Source organism: Schistocerca cancellata, chromosome 7 (genome assembly GCF_023864275.1).
Source record: "Schistocerca cancellata isolate TAMUIC-IGC-003103 chromosome 7, iqSchCanc2.1, whole genome shotgun sequence".
Classification (NCBI taxonomy): domain Eukaryota; kingdom Metazoa; phylum Arthropoda; class Insecta; order Orthoptera; family Acrididae; genus Schistocerca; species Schistocerca cancellata.
Genome location: NC_064632.1, coordinates 212,829,532 through 212,852,715, shown reverse-complemented (window position 1 = coordinate 212,852,715; position 23,184 = coordinate 212,829,532). Strand labels below are relative to the sequence as shown.

Genomic DNA, 23,184 nt, shown 5'->3' with positions numbered 1-23,184 from the left:
CCCAATAGGTCTAACTTCCTTCTTTCCATCATGTCTGTCATCTCCTCCACCTTTCCAATCAATGTTTGTATATTTAATGTTCCAAATCTTAGTCCTTGTTTATAGCCATTTCGTCATCAATTAAATCCATCCTTTCTGAGGCCCATTCTATTTTTGAAAGCAGAAATCATAATCCACTATGGGCTTGCTGGGCCTATCATAGCTTCACCAGAGCCCCATTAGCCATCACTGTTCAGGGTTCCTGTAGGACCTTCACAGCTACCGTAGTTGTCTCGGGGCATACACAGACCCCAGTGCACCTCACTCCTACAGGCAATGCCCTACTTCATGCTGTTGCCTGTCTCCCACGACTTGGACGAGGTGTTGGACTTGTGGGAGACAATTACGAGCAGATCAAGAGGTCAAAATCATCTCAGATTTACGAAAAGAGTGGTGAGTTAATAGAATTTTATCGCATAATCCTTCAGTTCTCTTACCCTCCTGGCCTCAGTTCCCACTACCCCCCGCCCTACCTCCTTGTGTGCTAACCATAACTCTCCTTGCATGCAAAGAGAGGGAGCTCTCCAGTGCCACATTCCTGCCTTTCCATCCAAGCTGCCAGCTGTCTTTCTCAAATTCTTCCTCCTACTACCCAGCTCATTCCCCCCCCCCCCCCCCCTCCCCGCCCACCCACAACCCACCTACCGCACCCAGCACAACTCTTACCAAGTTGAGCTGCAGTGCTGGCTCAATGTACCTGATGGAGACAATGTAGTTACGTAGCTGTGTAGGTGTACTATGCGTATTCTATTAGTTCTGGGGAATGATTTATCTGCAGGCTCAGCAGTGATCTCAGTCTTGTTTTTGTTTTTATAGATGACAATGCTTTGTCACAACCATATGATATGTTGTTAACTTTACTACTTCCATCATTGGTATTCCACCAGTGACTTTTCATTTTCATATTTAACTGTTAGAATGGCATTCTTATTTTAGTGCAATTACGGCTCTAGGAACCTTTCTGAATGAATGCTCATCCAAAACAGTCTTCAATGACAGCTGAACCGTGAATGACTAAATTGCTACATGGAGACTCAGTTGTACTGACTTCACTTAACAAAGTCTTACTGTTAAATAATTGTGCTGTTGCTCACAGTGCCTATTTAAAGCCTGGTGTAGAAAAATATCAGATCAGTTACATACTCACTAATAACACATAAGACAGAGTGGTATGTGTTTTTGTGTCAGAGTTTTAGACTGAACTCTTCTCCCCATTTACTAGAAATGTCTGCCAACTGCCAAGAAATGTCCAGAACCCCAATTTATGTTTGCAATATTTCATTAGCTAACAAGTTGTTCTAATAAAAAAAATACATTTTTGAACATAGAAAAATTGGGCTGTTCGATTGTAATATTGGATTTTTAAAGGTTTGCATTCTGAAATTTGAAAAATCACGTAACAACATTCCTGAGTAATATTATTATAAGGGATTTATAAGTGTACTTAGTTTTTATGAATATAAAATTCTGAATGTTTCATAAAAAAATTAGTTTCTACACACAGTACTTGTTTTGTTATCATAAGCCGCATGTAAATTATCTACGAACAGAAAGATTTACAGCTTAACAAACAATTTGATATGTCAGGTAACATATAGTAGATAACATAACCAGTAAATGAACAGTAAAGAACCCAATTAGAATGAACAATATATACCAGACATCACAAAAATTGTTGAAGAGTTTTTGAACTGAAAACATATAGTGCAGACTATCAGAAATAAGTACAAAAATTGTACCCATCTTTGCCTGAAAAAAGTGAGGTGCCCAGAAGACTGCATGTGAGTACAGACATACTTGCCATCATGGTTCCAGTTGCCAAGCCTCACCATCACAAGAGAGAATTGCGCTATTGTGCACCAAGCACATCTTAACCACTTTACATGTGCTCCTGCTGTCTGTGAACAAGTAATGCAGTCTATGCAACATTTTGTGACATCCTGAACATTAGCAGCAGCACACTAGGCAGACTAGTGAATTACCATCTTGTGTAGGCAGCTATTGTAGTTGTGTGATAACTGGGGAGCATGGAATGCAGATGAATGGCATTGCATTGTGTTCAGTGATGAATTGTGTTTATGCACAACCCCAGGTGACCATTATAAGTGAGTATGATGGCGACCAGGAGAGAGGTCCCATTGTTTCATTGTTTTGGAGAGGCACAGCAGCATTATTTCTGGTATCAATGTGTAGGTATACATTGCACATGATTTCAGGTAATGGCAAAAAATATGTTGCCTCTCATGTGACAGTATTCTAGTGCTATTGTTCCACAGGACAACACTCATCCACACAGAGTATGTTTGTGAAGTGTCTGTATGATGTTGAGGTAATTCCACGGCAGATAGGTCCCTAATAATGCTACTGCCTCTAATCTGAAGTAAAACCTCAGTTTAACTATCAAATCTGATAGCAGGTAAACTTGAAATCTGATAGCAGGTAAACTTGAAGTTTTGTAAATGATTTATTGAAAATCCCATCTTTGGTGGCAATGTTGTAAGAAGAACTGTGGCGAAGAAAAGAATTATGTCTTTTAATTTCTCATATTTAATCTGCATGATAGACAAGAATATTTATGCCTGTTATCGCTTTCTTGGTTAGATTTTTGAAAATAGCTAAGGCCCACAGTTAAATTGGACAACAATTCATTTTATAGTTTTTTATTTATTTATATGACCATGAACAGACATAATGTTTTCCTTTGGTAAACATTAATCAGAAAGATTATCAGACTTTGAAAAATAAATATGATTGCAGGTTCATGTGAGTGTAACAATTAAATGATAATCACACACAAAATGGTGCATAAAAATATCGCAAACCAGATGAAAAGTCTCTGTATTTAAATATTTCACTTTTGTTCACTGGTATGTTATTACTATGTTTTCACTGAAAGGATAATTAAATAATATAGTCTATATGCAAAAAATATGATTTGTAGATGTTTTAATGTGAAAACAACTTTATGACACTTACAAGAAGTTATACAGCACAGTGACTCTCCTGTCAGTAATGATAACAGAGGTAACAGTGTAAAATAGCAAGAGAAACAAAGAACAAGAGTGTCAGATAATGCAAGACCTTTCCCCAGTACTACATGTCTTTTTATAGTATTTCATCAGTAATTTATCTTAGTAATAGTTACAAGGTTCTGGTATTTCTGCTTTACTTAGAGGTTTGTCATAACAAAATTAAATATTTTTTCACTTATGGGTAGGAGACACTGTCATTTAATAATTATTTCACTTGATATGGGGGAAAATTCTTTAAAACTGGCTATGATGTCACAAAAGCCTCCTTGAATGTTAAGCTCTGTATGCATACCAACATCTGAGATTTACATTCAACAAAAAGTCATTTACTTACACCATTACAGGATGAAAACTGTTCACTTTAGACAAAGTCCAGAATAGGTTTGTTCAAGTTTCATATGTAGCTGTGCACTTTAACATATTTTTTGCTAAATAACTGACTCATAAATGTGATTAACATATGTACAATTGGCTTTCTAGCTCATTCTGCTAATTCGTGCTGTGTAGTTGTGTTTGGCCTTATTTTATTGAACTGTTGAACTGTGTGCTATTGCTTTACATAGGTGTATAATTTGCAAAGTTTATATGGCATCCAGTAAAATTCATTAATTTAAGGGAACCACTGTGCAAAACCTGTGTAAAATCTTTTCATGTTTGAAGAACACAAACTGTGAAGAGAAGCTAACCAGCATTATAACAAATGCTCAGACATTCAGTTGTGACAAAGTTAAATGCACACTTTTCGATTGCAAATGCACAAAAGATGATGAATCATGTCTTTTGATTTCCTAGTAAGGTGAAAAGCACAGTCATCAATTACTTAAAGTTACTACTAACAATTGATCATCATTTTTGCATACTAGATATTCATCCGCAACAAAGAGCATTCAGGTACATCTTCCACTTTGAAATTAATGATTTGTGATGATTGTCATGCCACAAATGATGATATTGTGCACGTATCAGACTTTAAAATGGTTCAGCATTTTCAGTTGTGCATGAATTTCTAAACAGTAGCCAGGTTTGTGTTCATTGGTTACCACACCAGGTGACAGACAAACACAACCAGGGACATTTGGAAGTGTCAGAACCATATAAAGGCATTCTGAAACACAATAAGAAAACTTTCTAAGTCACATACTAACCACTACTGATGAGGTGTGACTATGAACCACAGAGTAAGAGCAGAGCATGGTTTGTAAACATCTATCTTCATCTTATTTCTACAGGAAAATTGATGACTGTTTAGGTGCTGCTGATTCATTACACTACTAAATGTCAGATGATGAACAGTGACAGGTAGTGCAAGATCTGAAATCCAAAAGCAAAACAAAGAAGAGAGGGAAGCTCAGAACAAGTGTAATTTTGCTTCAGGGTAACGCATATCCTGCTCGAACTGAAGGTTTTTATTAGACAACAAGGTTGTGGATTTGGCATAAAAGTGAATGTGCACAATGCTGTGAAAAGCTTCTTTCAGGACAGGAGTGGGAGAGATTGACCAAGTGCATGGATGTTGAGAGAGACTGTGTAAAGAATTGATGTTATTGACAGTGTTCTTTTCTTTAAAGAAAGTTTCGTTTTTTAACTTGTCCTTTTATTTTCAGATGTCGCAGAAACAATTTCTTGCTCTACAGACTCAGAATTTCATACAAAATTCCACTCTCAAACTGAAAAAATCAGTTTGGCATTCACAAGACTGAAACAACTATACAAGCTATAAATGGTTTTTTAGAAAATATTAGCTGCTCTTTTGATAAATAAAAAAAAGCTCATGAATTTTCTGTGATCTCACCGAGGCATTGAATAGTATGAACCACTTTCTAAAGCTCATAAACTAGAAAGACATAGAACCAGGGAAAATTCTTTGAAATAGATTAGGTCATATTTGTCAAAACTCAAAAAGAAAACAAGAGGTTGTGGTTGTCTCAAATAATGCAAATCGTTTCTCACAAGTGAAAACAGTTTAACAGTTTCTTCCACAAGGATCAATTCTGAGTTCAATTCTTTTTCTCTTTTCTGTAGATGACTTTGCCTGTAAATTTAAATACTCATACAATATACTTGCAAGTGATACCACAGTGCTGATTGAAAAAATTACACCGTCATAAAAGTTGTAAATAATTTAGATACTTTACCTTATCTAAATGGCTTAATGTGAAACTTCAAGAAATCCCAAACTAAGCAGTTTCATAAGAAGCATTCCAGAACAAATTAACTATAAATTATTCATGAAGCCAGGACCTACAGGAAGCAGTTCATAATTGCTTGAAATACACCCGGGACAGGGGACGGGTGTCCTAGGCAACACACACAAACTATTTCACAAATAAATTAAATAGGTTCTTGTTTGAAATGTCTGTACTGTTCACTTCATCAAAAATGAGTGCAGGAAAGATAGTGTACCTCTCATCATTTGAATCAGTTATAAGATACAAAATTATTTGTAATGAAGTGCAAGTAATATGTTAAAAAGGAAAAAAACCAGAAATATGTAATGCAAAACATGGAGACTCGTGTTTTCTGTTATCAAGAAATAAGAAAATATTAAGTATTCCTGTCTGTACATTTTGAGGTATATTGTGCCGCACATCAAAACTGAAAATTGTTTGAAGAAAAAAATTTCCTCCATAGATATGAAACAAAAGATAAGATCTAAAGTAAATTAAAGCTAAAAAATATCCACTGTGTGGAGTTAACAACACTGAATAAGACACTTTACAATGTACTAATAATAGAAAATCCTACCATTCCTTGTGGAAATTTCTAGATACTAATGTAACATAATAATGGCATATTTCCATAAATTATTTCCATAAATTATTTCCATAAATTATATTCTCTAAATCTACATTCATATCATCTGTAAGAAATGTTTTCAATGGCCATAGTAGTTTAATAAGAGAATTATAAATTTTGAGGAGTATTCTAAATCAAATAGTTCCATCTCTTATGTAATCGGACAATGAATTCTGATGCTGATTGCCTTTGCTCTAATAGAGAAATTGTTATGATTTACAGACATCTCTCCAAGCTGTATGATTCACTGGCTAAACTGAAATTTACCCAGGAAGGAGGCAGAAACACAAAGATGTCTCATACAATGGTGGCCAAAGATGGAGAAGAAGTGAAACTAGATGGTATTTGTGACTGTTCAGGAAAGGTAACCATACTTCCCTTAATAGAAACTAGTATACCTGATATAATCCATTAGTGTATGTTTCATTTCCTTATTCTGACATACTTAAAGCAAAACAATCTTTACCAAAAGTTGTTTAGATAAAAATATCTACTCACCAAGCAGCGGCAGAACACACACATAACAGGTGGTTGTAATTGGCAACCTTAGGGAGCCAGTGTCTCGTCCTTCAGGCAGAAGTGTTGAAGGGGAAGATAAAGGGGTGAAGGAAAAGGACTGGAGAGGTCTACAAAAAGGGGTAGATTTTGGGAATGTCACCCAGAACTGCAGGTCAGGGGAGACTTACCGCATGCGATGATAAGGAAAGACTGATTATTGGGGACTGCATTGGACAAGATTTGAAAACCTGAGAGCTTAAAGGTGGAAGGCAGGGTAATATATAAACAGAAATTATTACTGCTTAACCATCATGCATGAGTTTATTAGAGTGAAAAGTTAAGTGCATTGCATGTAACAGAGGTGGGAGGAGAGTGGTGAAAAGTAAATGGGAAAGACATGAAAGAGTAGAAAACTAAAATGGAGTGAAGCAAAGCATAGTTAAAGTGATGAAATGCTGAGACAAAAGAAATTGAGGTAAGTTAAGGCCAGATGGGTGAAGAGAACCAAGGACATGTTGTAGTGCTAGTTCCCACCTGCGGAGTTTTGAGAAACTGGTGTCAAGAGGAAGAATCCAGAACAGAAGGCACGTGTGGTGAAAATAATTTTGTCAAATTGATTGTTGGCTTAAAATGATGGTCTCTCTCTCTCCCTCCCTCCCTCTTGCCCCTTTCTCTCTCTCCCTCCCCCCCCCCCCCCCCTCACCACGCCACCTTTTTATTTATAGGTGGAATGTGACCTGCTTGCAGAATTTCATTTGGCCCTTTCAGTCTCACTGTAGAAAGTTGAATTGCTGTAAAACTGGCCTTATGAGAAAGCGTTCTATAATGTTCACCACACAACTTTTAATTAATGTGATTTTACCTACTTTTATTGTCACTATAAGCTATATGATGACTGGTTCCAGTTTTCAGATAAATTAGTTGTTTACTGGTAGACACTTCCACATTCCTATGAAGCTGTTTGACAAAGGCACATACAGCATACTTTTGTATGTCTGAGCTTAGCACATCTGATAATAAAATTAAAACAATTTGGAATATTGTGAAAAGGGAAACAAGGCAACCGGGAGCACAGGAAGACTGTATTTCTATCTAACACAATAAAAATAATAGAGGGAAATATTCCACCTGGGAAAAATATATCTAAAAACAAAGATGATGTGACTTACCAAACAAACGCATTGGCACGTCGATAGACGCACAAACAAACACAAACATACACACAAAATTATAGCTTTTGCAACCAACGGTTGCTTCGTCAGGAAAGAGGGAAGGAGAGGGAAAGACGAAAGGATGTGGGTTTTAAGGGAGAGGGTAAGGAGTCATTCCAATCCCGGGAGCGGAAAGACTTACCTTAGGGGGAAAAAAGGATGGGTATACACTCGCACACACACACACACACATATCCATCCACACATATACAGACATAAGCAGACATATTCAAAGGCAAAGAGTTTGGGCAGAGATGTCACTCGAGGCAGAAGTGCAGAGGCGAAGATGTTGTTGAATGACAGGTGAGGTATGAGTGGCGGCAACTTGAAATTAGCGGAGATTGAGGCCTGGTGGATAACGGGAAGAGAGGATATATTGAAGAGCAAGTTTCCATCTCCGGAGTTCGGATAGGTTGGTGTTAGTGGGAAGTATCCAGATAACCCGGACGGTGTAACACTGTGCCAAGATGTGCTGGCTGTGCACCAAGGCATGTTTAGCCAGAGGGTGATCCTCATTACCAACAAACACTGTCTGCCTGTGTCCATTCATGTGAATGGACGGTTTGTTGCTGGTCATTCCCACATAGAATGCGTCACAGTGTAGGCAGGTCAGCTGGTAAATCACGTGGGTGCTTTCACACGTGGCTCTGCTTTTGATCGTGTACACCTTCCGGGTTACAGGACTGGAGTAGGTGGTGGTGGGAGTGTGCATGGGACTTGTATTACACCGGGGGCGGTTACAAGGGTAGGAGCCAGAGGGTAGGGAAGGTGGTTTGGGGATTTCATAGGGATGAACTAAGAGGTTACGAAGGTTAGGTGGACGGCGGAAAGACACTCTTGGTGGAGTGGGGAGGATTTCATGAAGGATGGATCTCATTTCAGGGCAGGATTTGAGGAAGTCGTATCCCTGCTGGAGAGCCACATTCAGAGTCTGATCCAGTCGCGGAAAGTGTCCTGTCACAAGTGGGGCACTTTTGTGGTTCTTCTGTGGGAGGTTCTGGGTTTGAGAGGATGAGGAAGTGGCTCTGGTTATTTGCTTCTGTACCAGGTCGGGAGGGTAGTTGCGGGATGCGAAAGCTGTTGTCAGGTTGTTGGTGTAATGGTTCAGGGATTCCGGACTGGAGCAGATTCGTTTGCCACGAAGACCTAGGCTGTAGGGAAGGGACCGTTTGATGTGGAATGGGTGGCAGCTCTCATAATGGAGGTACTGTTGCTTGTTGGTGGGTTTGATGTAGACGGACGTGTGAAGCTGGCCATTGGACAGGTGGAGGTCAACGTCAAGGCATGGGATTTGGAGTAGGACCAGGTGAATCTGATGGAACCAAAGGAGTTGAGGTTGGAGAGGAAATTGTAGAGTTCTTCTTCACTGTGAGTCCAGATCATGAAGACGTCATCAATAAATCTGTACCAAACTTTGGGTTGGCAGGCCTGGGTAACCAAGAAGGCTTCCTCTAAGCGACCCATGAATAGGTTGGCGTACGAGGGGGCCATCCTGGTACCCATGGCTGTTTCCTTTAATTGTTGGTATGTTTGGCCTTCAAAAATGAAGAAGTTGTGGGTCAGGATGAAGCTGGCTAAGGTAATGAGGAAAGACGTTTTAGGTAGGGTGGCAGGTGATCGGTGTGAAAGGAAGTGCTCCATCACAGCGAGGCCCTGGACGTGTGGGATATTTGTGTATAAGGAAGTGGCATCAATGGTTACAAGGATGGTTTCTGGGGGTAACAGATTGGGTAAGGATTCCAGGCATTCGAGAAAGTGGTTGGTGTCTTTGATGAAGGATGGGAGACTGCATGTAATGGGTTGAAGGTGTTGATCTACGTAGGCAGAGATACGTTCTGTGGGGGCTTGGTAACCAGCTGCAATGGGGCGGCCGGGATGTTTGGGTTTGTGAATTTTAGGAAGAAGGTAGAAGGTAGGGGTGCGGGGTGTCGGTGAGGTCAGGAGGTTGATGGAGTCAGGTGAAAGGTTTTGTAGGGGGCCTAAGGTTCTGAGGATTTCTTGAAGCTCCGCCTGGACATCAGGAATGGGATTACCTTGGCAAACTTTGTATGTGGTGTTGTCTGAAAGCTGACACAGTCCTTCAGCCACATACTCCTGACGATCAAGTACCACGGTCGTCTAACCCTTGTCCGCCGGAAGAATGACGATGGATCGGTCAGCCTTCAGATCACGGATAGCCTAGGCTTCAGAAGTGGTGATGTTGGGAGTAGGATTAAGGTTTTTTTAAGAAGGATTGAGAGGCAAGGCTGGAAGTCAGGAACTCTTGGAAGGTTTGGAGAGGGTGATTTTGATGAAGAGGAGGTGGGTCCCGCTGTGACGGAGGACGGAAGTGTTCCAGGCAGGGTTCAATTTGGATAGTGTCTTGGGGTGTTGGATTATTAGGAGTGGGATTAGGATCATTTTTCTTCGTGGCAAAGTGATATTTCCAGCAGAGAGTACGAGTGTAGGACAGTAAATCTTTGATGAGGGCTGTTTGGCTGAATCTGGGAATGGGGCTGAAGGTGAGGCCTTTGGATAGGACAGAGGTTTCGGATTGGGAGAGAGGTTTGGAGGACAGTTTAACTACTGAATTAGGGTGTTGTGGTTCCAGATTGTGTTGATTGGAATTTTGAGGTTTTGGAGGGAGTGGAGCTGGAAGTGGGAGATTGAGTAGATGGGAGAGACTAGGTTTGTGTGCAATGAGAGGAGGTTGAGGTTTGCTGGAAAGGTTGTGAAGGGTGAGTGAGTTGCCTTTACAGAGGTGGGAAACCAGGAGATTGGATAGTTTTTTGAGGTGAAGGGTGGCATGCTGTTCTAATTTGCGGTTGGCCTGTAGGAGGATGCTCTGAACAGCCGGTGTGGATGTGGGAGAGGAAAGATTGAGGACTTTTATTAAGGATAGGAGTTGACGGGTGTGTTCATTGGCTGAGTGGATGCGTAGGTGAAGGATTAGGTGGGTGAGGGCAATGTATTGTTCAGTTTGGAACTGGTATAGGGACTGATGGAAAGAAGGGTTGCAGCCAGAGATGGGAACTTTAAGTGTGAGGCGTTTGGGGGTAATGGCAAATGTCAGACAAGCCTGAGAAAATAAAATATGGGAGCATAATCTGGCTAGGGTGAAGGCATGTTTGCGGAGGGAATGTAAATAAAACTTAATGGGGTCGTTGTGGGGGTGTTGTGAGGGTGACATGGTATTAGAAGGTGGAAAGTGTAACATGAGGATGAAATGAAAATGAAAATGAAAATAACGTGATTTACCAACTGACCTGCCTACACTGTGACGTATTCTATGTGGGAATGACCAGCAACAAACTGTCCATTTGTATGAATGGACACAGGCCGACAGTGTTTGTTGGTAATGAGGATCACCCTGTGGCTAAACATGCCTTGGTGCACGGCCAGCACATCTTGGCACAGTTTTACACCATCCGGGTTATCTGGATACTTCCCACTAACACCAACCTATCCGAACTCTGGAGATGGGAACTTGCTCTTCAATATATCCTCTCTTCCCGTTATCCACCAGGCCTCAATCTCCGCTAATTTCAAGTTGCCGCCACTCATACCTCACCTGTCATTCAAAAACATCTTTGCCTCTGCACTTCCGCCTCGACTGACATCTCTGCCCAAACTCTTTGCCTTTGAATATGTCTGTATATGTGTGGATGGATATGTGTGTGTGCGTGTGTGTGTGTGTGTGTGTGTGTGTGTGTCCTTTTTTCCCCCTAAGGTAAGCCTTTCCGCTCCCAGAATTGGAATGACTCCTTACCCTCTCCCTTAAAACCCACATCCTTTCGTCTTTCCCTCTCCTTCCCTCTTTCCTGACGAAGCAACCGTTGGTTGCGAAAGCCAGAATTTTGTATGTAGGTTTGTGTTTGTTTGTGTGTCTATCGATTTAACACAATAAAAAGTTTGTTAACAAGAAGACAGGAGTAGAAAACATTTTTAATAATCTTTTTTTAAGTGTTGTGAAGAAAATAGGACCCAGCCATTCATTAGAAAATGCAAGGCAGTATATGGAAGAGGCAGTGCCTATGCGATTTGATAAAATTGAAATTCAACCCACCTGCCTTACTGAAATTAGGAAGATAATAAATTCACTCAAAAGAAATAGCTCACATGGAATTGATGGCACTTCCAAGAGAGTACTAAAAGCTTGTTCCCAACAAATAAGTAGGATTCTCAGCCACATATGTAGTAACTCACTGAAACAGTGCATGTTTCCAAAGAGACTGAAATATGCTATTGTTAAACCATTGCATATAAAAAGGGATAAATCTGATGCTAACAACTACCTCCCAATCTCACTTCTGACAGCTTGATCCAAAATTCTTGAAAAAGTAATGTATCTAAGAGTAGCATCACATATTGGTAAAAATGAAGCCTTTTCAGAAAGGCTTTTCAACAGAAAATGCTATGTATGCTTTCACTGATCAAATATTAAATGCATTGAATAACCAAACATCACCCATTGGGATATCTTGTGATCTCTCAAAGGCTTTTGATTGTGTGACTCATGAAATTCTTCTAGATGAGCTTAAGTATTGTGGTATGAGTGGGACAGTGCACAAATGGTTTAATTCATACTTAACTGAAAGAATGCAGAAGGTTGAAATTAACAGTACAGATAGTCTGCAAAAACCAGCAGAGTCCTGTAACTGGGGAAGTATCAAGAATGGTGTCCCACAATGTTCAGTCTTGGGGACCTTACTGTTCTCAATATGCCGGGTGATCAAAAAGTCAGTATAAATTTGAAAACTTAATAAACCAGAGAATAATGTAGATAGAGAGGTAAAAATTGAGACACATGCTTGGAATGACATGGGGTTTTATAGGAACCAATAAAAAAACAAAGTTCACAAAATGTCCGACAGATGGCGCTGGACAGCAAAACGTCAATGACTGCACATGACAATCGTGTATAAAAGGAGCTGTAATGAGAGAGAGAATCAGTTGCGCCAGCAGTCGCAGCATGTTGATGTTACCTGAAAAGGTGCTTTTAGTGAAGCTGTATTATCAGAATGGGGAATGTGCTAGTTCAGCATTACGGTCCTGTCGCCTTAGGAAGGGGATTTGAGCGGGTAAAGGTCCGTTGACAAATGCAGTTGTGGCGAGAATGATTTCAAAGTTCGAAGCCACCAGTTGTTTAGACGATAGACCCCATAGTAGCTGACCGAGAACAAGGTGTAATGTTGCTGAGAGAGTTCAGGAAGAAATGGAGACTGTAGCGGGTTCATCTATGCACGGGAAAGTCAGAGCTCGTGCAGTTGCACATCGCACCGGCATTCCATACACTACTGTTTGGGTGGCACTGAGGCATACCCTCTGATTCTATGTGTACAAAATCCATCAGCATCATGACCTGTTACCTGGTGATTTAGTGAAGCGGAGGGCATTTGCGGTGTAGGCTTTTCAAAAGATGGCGGAAGATGATGATTGGTTGAGTAACGTGTTGTGGACCGACGAAGCTCATTTCATGCTCCGAGGGACTGTCAAAACCCACAACTGCAGAATTTGGGCTACCGAAAATCCTAGAACTGTCGTGGAAGATCCATTGCACGATGAGAAGTCATGGTATGGGTTGGATTTACCACGTCTACCGTTATGGGGCCTTGTTTCTTCGAGGAAATGCGTGATTCTGGTTTTGTAACTGCTACCGTGACGGGTGAGAGGTACGCCGATATGTTATAGAATCGCATCATCCCCAGCCTTGCTGATAAACACCTGCTGGAACGTACAATGTTTATGCAGGATGGCGCTCCACCCCATATTGCTAGACGTGTGAAAGATCTCTTGCTTCACAGTACCTTCAAAGCTTATTGGCTTTGGGGTTACCTGAAGTCGCAAGTGTATCGTGATCGACCGACATCTCTGGAAGACAACATCCGACGCCAATGCCTCACCGTAACTCTCGACATGCTGTACAGTGCTGTTCACAACATTATTCTTCGACTACAGCTATTGTTGAGGAATGATGGTGGACATATTGAGCATTTCCTGTAAAGAACATCAGCTTTGCTTTGTCTTACTTTGTTATGCTAATTATTGCTATTCTGATCAGATGAAGCGGCATCTGTCAGACATTTTTTGAATTTTTGTAATTTTTTTTTTTTTTTTTTTTTTTTTTTTCCGTTCTAATAAAACCCCATGTCATTCCAAGCATGTGTGTGAACTTGTACCTCTCTGTCTACATTATTCCGTGATTTCTTCAGTTTTCAAATTTATACTGACTTTTTGATCACCTGGTATATTAACGAGCTGCCACTCTATATTCATAAAGGTGCAAAATAAGCTCTTTTTGCTAATGATACAAGTATTGTAATCACATCCAAGAAACAAGAATCAGCAGAGGAAACTGCAAATAATGTCTTTCAAAAAATTATTAAGTGGTTCTCTGCAAATGGTCTGTCACTAAATTTTGAGAAAAAACAGTTTCTACAATTCTGTACAGTAAATTCCATAACACCATTAATAAGTATAGACTAATCTGTTGCTAAGGCAGAATACTCAAAGTTTCTGGGTGTGTTCATTAATGAGAAATTGAATTGGAAGAAACACATCAATGATCTGCTGAAACAGTTAGGTTCACCTTCTTATGTTATTATGGTTATTGCAAATTTTGGTGATAAACATATCAGTAAATTAACCTACTATACCTATTTTCATTCATTGCTTTCATATGGCATCATATTTTGGGGCAATTCATCATCAAGAGAGAAAGTATTCATTGCACAAAAGAGTGTAATCAGAATAATAGCTGGAGCCCACCCAAGATCACCTTGCTGACATTTATTTAAGAAACTCAGGGTATTCACAGTACCTTCACAATACATATATTCACTTACAAAATTTGTCATTAATAACCCATCACAATTCAAAAATAACAGTGAAGTGCATAGCTACAACACTAGAAGAAAGGATGATATTCACTCTCCTGGATTAAATGTCACTTTAGCACGGAAAGTGATGAGTTATGCTGCCACAAAAATCTTTGGTTCAAAATGGCTCTGAGCACTATGGGACTTAACATCTTAGGTCATCAGTCCCCTAGAACTTAGAACTACTAAAACCTAACTAATCTAAGGACGTCACACACATCCATGCCCGAGGCAGGATTTGAACCTGCGACCGTAGCAGTCGCGCGGTTCCGGACTGAAAAATCTTGGGTCATGTGCCAAATAGTATTAAAAGTCTGACAGATAGCCAACCAACACTTAAAAGTAAATTAAAAGAATTTCTAAATGACAATGTCTTCTACTCAATAGATGAATTCTTAGATATGAATTAGTAACTGTTAAATAAAAAAAAAAATTAGTGTAAAGAAAAATTATGTTAAAGTGACACGTTCCACATCATTACGAAATGTCACATTCATGATCTATCAGACAAGCATTAATGTATATATGTATATATGTATGTACTTATGAATATAATAGAGGGAAACATTCCATGTGGGAAAAAAATATATATAAAAAAACAAAGATGCTGTAACTTACTAAACAAGAAAGCGCTGGTAGATAGACACAATAAAAAACACACAAACATACACGCAAATTTCAAGCTTTCACAACCCAAGGTTGCTTCATCAGGAAAGAGGGAAGGAGAGGGAAAGACGAAAGGATGTGGGTTTTACGGGAGAGGGTAAGGAGTCATTCCAATCCCGGGAACAGAAAGACTTACCTTAGGGGAAAAAAAGGACAGGTACACACTCACACAAGCACACACATCCATCTGCACATATACAGACACAGGCAGACATATTGTGCAGATGGATATGTGTGTGTGTGCGCGCGAGTGTATACCTGTCCTTTTTCCCCCCTAAGGTAAGTCTTTCCGCTCCTGGGATTGGAATGACTCCTTACCCTCTCCCTTAAAACCCACATCCTTTCGTCTTTCCCTCTCCTTCCCTCTTTCCTGATGAAGCAACCTTGGGTTGCGAAATCTTGAAATTTTTGTGTGTATTTGTGTGTTTTTTATTGTGTCTGTCTACCAGCATTTTCTCATTTGGTAAGTTACAGCATCTTTGTTTTTTATATATATGTATGTACTTAGTCTGACAGATGAACATTCTCAAGTTGGTACCAAATTACACAGTTAGCAGAAACATTAATTTTCATGATGGATGAGAATAATGCACAGAGATGTATATACATTAGTTGGTACTGAGCAAATAAGACAATATAGTTTTTATTGATTTGTTTAACCTTGCAAGATTAGGGCCATCAGGGCTTCTCTTACATGTGATCAGACGTTTTACATACTTTACATGACATACATTTCAGTAAACATGTTATGTTACATTTAGAAATTAAAAATTACAATGACACCAATAAAAATGACACATATGCACAGTTTATATTCGTACATGGTACGTACAGCAGTAATTAGAAATTAATTGGGTTTTTATTAATATGAGCAAGCAGCAGCGGACATGAGATAAGGGGCAGAGCATGGATGGAAAGAGGAACGTGATAACACACAGGTAAAGTATGTAAGGTAAAAGAAGATGTAGCATTGGCTCTGCTATTTAACAGAAGGGAAATTGACCTGACACATTAAGTTTTGAGGAAAATATTATGAGGGTGATAGAAGGAAGTGCTTCAATTTCTTAAAAGCAGTAGGCACTGGACTGTGGCAGAGAGTGGGGCAGTTGTTCCAGAGGTGGACAGCAGCAACAGCAAAGGAGTTTGCAAATGTTCCTGCTTTTTAAGCAGGTACAGTTAGGATACTAGATAAATGGGACCTTTTTTTTTCGATTATGATGGCATGAAAGGTATTTAATCCCTTATGAGAGATGATGGGATGGTTGTGCACTGAGGAGCCAGTGAAGTAGACATAGCACATGGTAGTCATTGTAATTTCTCTGACCAAAACCGCCATAATTGGATGTATGGAGCACTAACATGGCCATATTAGTGGATATTGCAGATGTAATGCACAGAACCATTCATGTTTAATCCCAACCATCTTACGTTTTCACTACTCATGACATACTGAATTACACCACAATAGTGGAGGTTCAGTAGAATGAATGCTTGCATGAATTTACATTTTACATCCTGTGGAAATATCTAACGAAAATTTTTGAGTGTGTAGAGGCAAGCTGAAGTCGTCCAGCATGCTACCTAGTTTAAGATACTTATCTAACATTACACCTAAGTTAATCACTATTTTCTTGTATGGTACGGAATACTGTTGCTGAATAAGAGGCAGTTGTTCATTGAATTCTGAATTTGTTAATTTCTGATGGGATGCTAAGATTACTTATGACTTTTGAGTGTTCAATTTAAGCCTCAGGCTTTTGCCCATGTTACCGTTGAAGACAGATCAGAACGACCTCAGCATTAATCAGATCTGGCACATTGTGAAAGATGAAGATCATTGGCATCATCAGCATATAAATGATATTTACAGAAGGGTAGAACTGACAAAATGTCATTTGACATACTAGAAGAATAAAAGTGAGCCTAAGACTAAACCCCCATGGCACTTCTGAGCAGGACAATTTTTCATTCCCACAGTGCTGCCTGTTTTTCAAGTAGCTTTCATATCACTTCAGAGTCCTATCTGAGAAATTTAGACATCACATTTTTTTTGAGCAGAACATCAAAGTTCACTGTGTCTAAAGCTTTACTAAAATACAATAGTTTCTAAATATTTACATCACTGTTATGAATTTGCACAATTGTTTAGTGATTTGGTCATCAATAATATATTCCAGAGCTTTGGAAACAGCGGGTAATATTCTAATTGGTCAGTAATCACTGGGCATTTGGGGGTTTTTGATCTTAGAGAAGGATCCATGGAGTGGGATGTATACCACTCGTGACTAAAAATTAAATATGTCACTTCCCAAGACAGGTACTAAGCTGTTGGTGACATTATTGACCTTGTTTGTGCTTATACTGTCACTGCCTATTGCCTTAGAAGAGATTCTCATTATAGCTTTTCTTGTTGTATTTATTGTTATGTATTTTAAGTCATAAGAGTCATGGTTCGTTACGTTGTTTGGATATTCGTATAGGCGATAGTTCTTTACCTTATGGGATCTGACAGGTGCAGAGAAGATTTCATGCAGTTTTTCAGCTGAGATCGAAAAGCAGTTTCCAATTTTGCCTTCACGACATCCGAGCAATGAAGAGTCTTCCACAGAGTCACAGGTGGTGTACTGCTGCATCAGTCATCCACTCCTGGGCAGGAAACATCTACTGTTTGTCAGAATGGAGGGTGAGGAACCTGTGTGGTGTTGCCAGATGCAATAAAACAGAATTAAATATTACTTAATTTATTTCTCTCAAAACATCTCATTGCTGTATTTTTAGCATCAGGTGGTGGCTTAGCAAGCTAGCAAGGAATCTTCTGAACCCAATGACTGGCTCAGGCTGCCATAGATTGCTGCATCAGCACTGCCTTCTTGCCAGTGACTTCTAGTAAACAGGTTGTCACTTGTAGTGCAAAAGGCGCAACCCATTGGACACTCTGCTCAGAGATTGCAATGACCACTATGCATGCATATTATATCTCACATGCAATTTTGGGAGTACTCTGCCCCTTCCAGGTCACTGCCCGTGTTGTCTCACCAGACGGCTTGCGATGTCAGATACCAAGATGTCATGTTGAATGCTTCTTCTGACCCAAGCATTGCTGTAGTTTAGAGCAGTTTGTGCCCCAGGCATAAACAGTATTTATAGGCCCTTTGACTACACATCAGTGGCGGCCAGTACTGGAGGCTGGCTTCTATCATCCGTGGGTATGGGTCAGTGGTCATCTCTTAAGATGGCAGGAATGTGACTGGTACTAGAACAGTTTCACACACAAGATGTTACAATATAATCTTAAGGGAACTGAGTGTGAATGGCACAAATGCCATCAATCCTACTGACTGGCTGACTCTAGCATTTGTGTCGTCTCATCACTGTAGACTTGTCCCAAGGGAGGTAAAGAGAGGATGTTGTTTGGTGGCCAGTGTCCTCTTCTATAACACAAACTGCACACATGTATTAACAGAGTTCTTTATTCATAAGAACCACAAGTTGCTTAACTTAAGATAGTCCAGGGGTTGTGGTACAAGCACTTGCATAATAGTCCATATTGGCTTCACTGCTGGCGAAGTACAAGTCCCGCTAGGTACACTACTCTACTCGCTAGGTACTGACTACCTCTGAGCTAGAGGCTAAGCTGACTGCGACTCCCATGGGGCTGCGACTGATGATGACTCATTGACTCACTGCATGACTGACTGACTGGGTCCTACAGTCCGCGGCGGCAATCTAAATACTGACGGTCAAGAGGGCGTTGACGGCGTGTTGTTTGCAAGTCTGTTTTTGGCCTCTCTTCTGATACGCGTGTTGCTTCCACCTACTAGTGATCTTCTCGCAACCTCTTTGCCACCTGTATGCTGGCAACAGCTTACAGCTTACCCCAGCACGCTGGCCTAGTAAGATTCAATAATTCAATATTTATGGGATCGAGGAGAGTCTATGCTTTTTGACATCGTTCATCATGGCTGAATCAGGTCTGCTCTTTAAGAGTTGTCAGCAGTCTTTGTTTAACCAATTTGTTTGTGTCGTAAATGTTTTGTCAAACCTCTGTTAGGTGTTGTTGCATCTACCTTTGCACTTCTTACATAATGTTACAAGAGAACGGATGCAGGTAGGTCTGCACTCATCTAACACCATTCCACTGAACTCGTTCACACTCACGCCCAGAATTGCTGATGTTGCACTCTTGGTGATTGACCAACCCCGTCAAAATGTTTACATCTAGCAGCTGGCTTGTGTTGATACTTCTGTGTGCTGGAGCAATGCCATTATGTTCATTTTTAGAAAAGTTCACTTTCTCATTCCCATATTTTCTTGATGTAATGTGTAACACTGCATGCAAGGGAATAAATGTGTCAGATTTTGTCATTGCAAATGCATTGTTTTACCTTGTTTCATAGGTTTCTGTATTCTTGGTGACACTTGGGTTTCAGATTTGCTGTGAAATACCTACGGGCAGCATCTCTACTGTTCATCATTTGACATAATTCAGTTGTCAGCCACGGAGCATGTTTTCTTACAAGAACTGTGCATATAGACAAATGTTTATCCTAGACAGCAGTAAGTTTATCACCAAGTTAATTGAGTTTACCATCAATTTTAGGTGCTCTGATTATTTGACCCCATAAAGTTTCTTCTGTTGTCATAATAGGCAGTGGTTTGAGCTGCAGTTCTTCCTGGTTACAGGTCTGGTTTCATCACATAGACTGCAGTGATGTAGAAGTTTTAGATGTCCACTCACCCCAAGGGTCACTGACCAGGAACTGGCTGACTCCAGTATGTTGCCTCGTTGCAGTTCTGGTCTCTGACTTCTGCTTCAAGTTCACCTGCAGTTTTGTCTGTTCCATGAGCAATAAGCTGTTAGAGCATCTTGGTCAATACCTTTAATGTTCCTAGAAGCTATGTAACATGATTTGAGCTTTGATTGCTGCACAAAGTAGGCCAGGAATATTACCTGCATTATGAACTGAGGTGCCTGCAGCTGAAGCTTGACCTATACCTCATACTTTGTCAATCTATTTCATTACTGCTACATTTATTAAAGTGTGACTGTGCATCATGTGTTTGTAAGTTGTAAGGGAAGAATGTTCATGTTGTTACAACTCAACAATCTTGAAGCTTTTGTTGTGGAGGGAGTGTATCTCACCAAGTCTATGTTCATGTTTTCCATTACAATGATGTGCTTGTCTTGATTCTTAAATAAAGGTGATTCTGACTGAAAGGAAATCATTGAGTTGTGTGTGTGTGTGTGTGTGTGTGTGTGTGTCCAGTCATTGAGTTGTGTGTGACATGGGGAAAAAGATGCAGTGACTTACCAAACGAGAAGGCACTGGTAGATATACGCAATAAAAAACACACAAACACACACACAAATTTCAAGCTTTCGAAACACAAGGTTGCTTCATCAGGAAAGAGGGAAGGAGAGGGAAAGACGAAAGGATGTGGGTTTTAAGGGAGAAGGTAAGGAGTCATTCCAATCCCGGGAGCGGAAAGACTTACCCTAGGGGGGAAAAAGGACAGGTATACACTCGCACACACATACACACACACACACACACACACAAACACACACACACACACACACACACACACATATCCGTCTGCACATATACAGACACAGGCAGACATATGTAAAGGCAAAGAGGTTCGGCAGAGATGTCAGTCAAGGCGGAAGTACAGAGGCAAAGATGTTGTTGAATGACAAGTGATGTACGAGGGGTGGCAACTTGAAATTAGCAGAGGTTGAGGCCTGGTGGATAACGGGCAGAGAGGATATATTGAAGGGCAAGTTCCGATGTCCAGAGTTCTGATAGGTTGGTGTCAGTGGGAAGTATCCAGATAACCTGGACGGTGTAACACTGTGCCAAGATGTGCTGGCCATGCACCGAGGCATGTTTAGCCACAGGGTGATTCTCATTACCAACAAACACTGTCTACCTGTGTCCATTCATGCAAATGGACAGTTTGTTGCTGGTCATTCCCACATAGAAGGCTTCACAGTGTAGGCAGGCCAGTTGGTAAATCACGTGGGTGCTTTCACACGTGGCTCTGCCTTTGATCGTGTACACCTTCTGGGTTACAGGACTGGAGTAGGTAGTGGTGGGAGGGTGCATGGGACAGGTTTTGCATCGGGGGCAGTTACAAGGGTAGGAGCCAGAGGGTAGGGAAGGTGGTTTGAGGATTTCATAAGGATGAACCAAGAGGTTACGAAGGTTAGGTGGACGGCGAAAAGGCACTCTTGGTGGAGTGGGGAGGATTTCATGAAGGATGGATCTAATTTCAGGGCAGGATTTGAGGAAGTCGTATCCCTGCTGGAGAGCCACATTGAGAGTCTCATCCAGCCCCGGAAAGTATCCTGTCACAAGTGGGGCACTTTTGTGGTTCTTCTGTGGGAGGTTCTGGGTTTGAGGGGATGAGGAAGTGGCTCTGGTTATTTGTGTCTGTATCAGGTCAGGAGGGTAGTTGCGGGATGCGAAAGCTGTTTTCAGGTTATTGGTGTAATGGTTTAGGGATTCAGGACTGGAACAGATTCGTTTGCCATGAAGACCTAAGCTGTTGGGAAGGGACCGTTTGATATGGAATGGGTGGTAGCTGTCATAATGGAGGTACTGTTGCTTGTTGGTGGGTTTGATGTGGACAGATGTGTGGAACTGGCCATTGGACAGATGGAGGTCAATGTCGAGGAAAGTGGCATAGGATTTGGAGTAGGACCAGGTGAATCTGATGGAACCAAAGGAGTTGAGGTTGGAGAGGAAATTTGGAGTTCTTCTTTACTGTGAGTCCAGATCATGAAGATGTCATCAATAAATCTGTACCAAACTTTGGGTTGACAAACCAAGAAGGCTTCCTCTAAGTGACCCATAAAGAGGTTGGCGTGCGAGGAGGCCATCCTGGTACCCATGGCTGTTCCCTTTAATTGTTGGTATATCTGGCCTCCAAAAGTGAAGATGTTGTGAATTAGGATGAAGCTGGCTAAGGTAATGAGGAAAGAGGTTTTAGGTAGGGTGGCAGATGATCGGTGTGAAAGGAAGTGCTCCATCGCAGCAAGGCCCTGGACGTGCAGGATATTTGTGTATAAGGAAGTGGCATCAATCGTTACAAGGATGGTTTCAGGGGGTAACAGATTGGGTAAGGATTCCAGGCGTTCGAGAAAGTGGTTGGTGTCTTTGATGAAGGATGGGAGACTGCATGTAATGGGTTGAAGGTGTTGATCTACGTAGGCAGAGATACATTCTGTGGGGGCTTGGTAACCAGCTACAATGGGGTGGTCGGGATGTTCGGGTTTGTGAATTTTAGGAAGTAGGTAGAAGGTAGGGGTGTGGGGTGTTGGGGTCAGGAGGTTGATGGTGTCAGATGAAAGGTTTTGTAGACATCTGCCTGTGTCTGTATATGTGTGGATGGATATGTGTGTTTGTGTGTGCGAGTGTATACCTGTCCTTTTTTCCCCCTTTGGTAAGTCTTTCTGCTCCCGGGAATGGAATGACTCCTTACCCTGTCCCTTAAAACCCACATCCTTTCGTCTTTCCCTCTCCTTCCCTCTTTCCTGGTGAAGGAACCGTGAGTTGCGAAAGCTTGTAATTTATGTGTGTGCTTGTGTGTTTTTTGTCTCTATCAACACACTAACGCTTTCGTTTTGTAACTTACAGCATCTTTATATATATATATATATATATATATATATATATATATATATATATATATATATATATATATATATATATATATATATATATATATATATATATATATATATATATATATATATATATATAAAATAGAGGGAAACATTCCACGTGGGAAAAATATATTTAAAAAGAAAGATGATGAGACTTACCCAACAAAAGCGCTGGCAGGTCGATAGACACACAAATAAACACAAACATACACACAAAACTCTAGCTTTTGCAACCAACGGTTGCCTCGTCAGGAAAGAGGGAAGGAGAAGGAAAGACAAAAGGATTGGGTTTTAAGGGAGAGGGTAAGGAGTCATTCCAATCCTGGGAGCGGAAAGACTTACCTTAGAGTTTTTTTTGGCATGTTTGCGGAGGGAATGTAAATAAAACTTAATGGGGTCGTTGTGGAGGTGTT

General features: G+C 40.6%; 1 protein-coding gene across 1 annotated transcript in view; it reads left to right on the top strand.

Moving 5' to 3' along the window:
• LOC126092703 (dynein beta chain, ciliary-like) overlaps window positions 1–23,184 on the top strand; it is an 863,310-nt gene that overhangs the window by 482,214 nt on the left and 357,912 nt on the right. Inside the window, 1 exon segment of the mRNA XM_049908426.1 lies at window positions 6,090–6,231. Coding sequence (XP_049764383.1) covers window positions 6,090–6,231 — 142 coding nt within the window.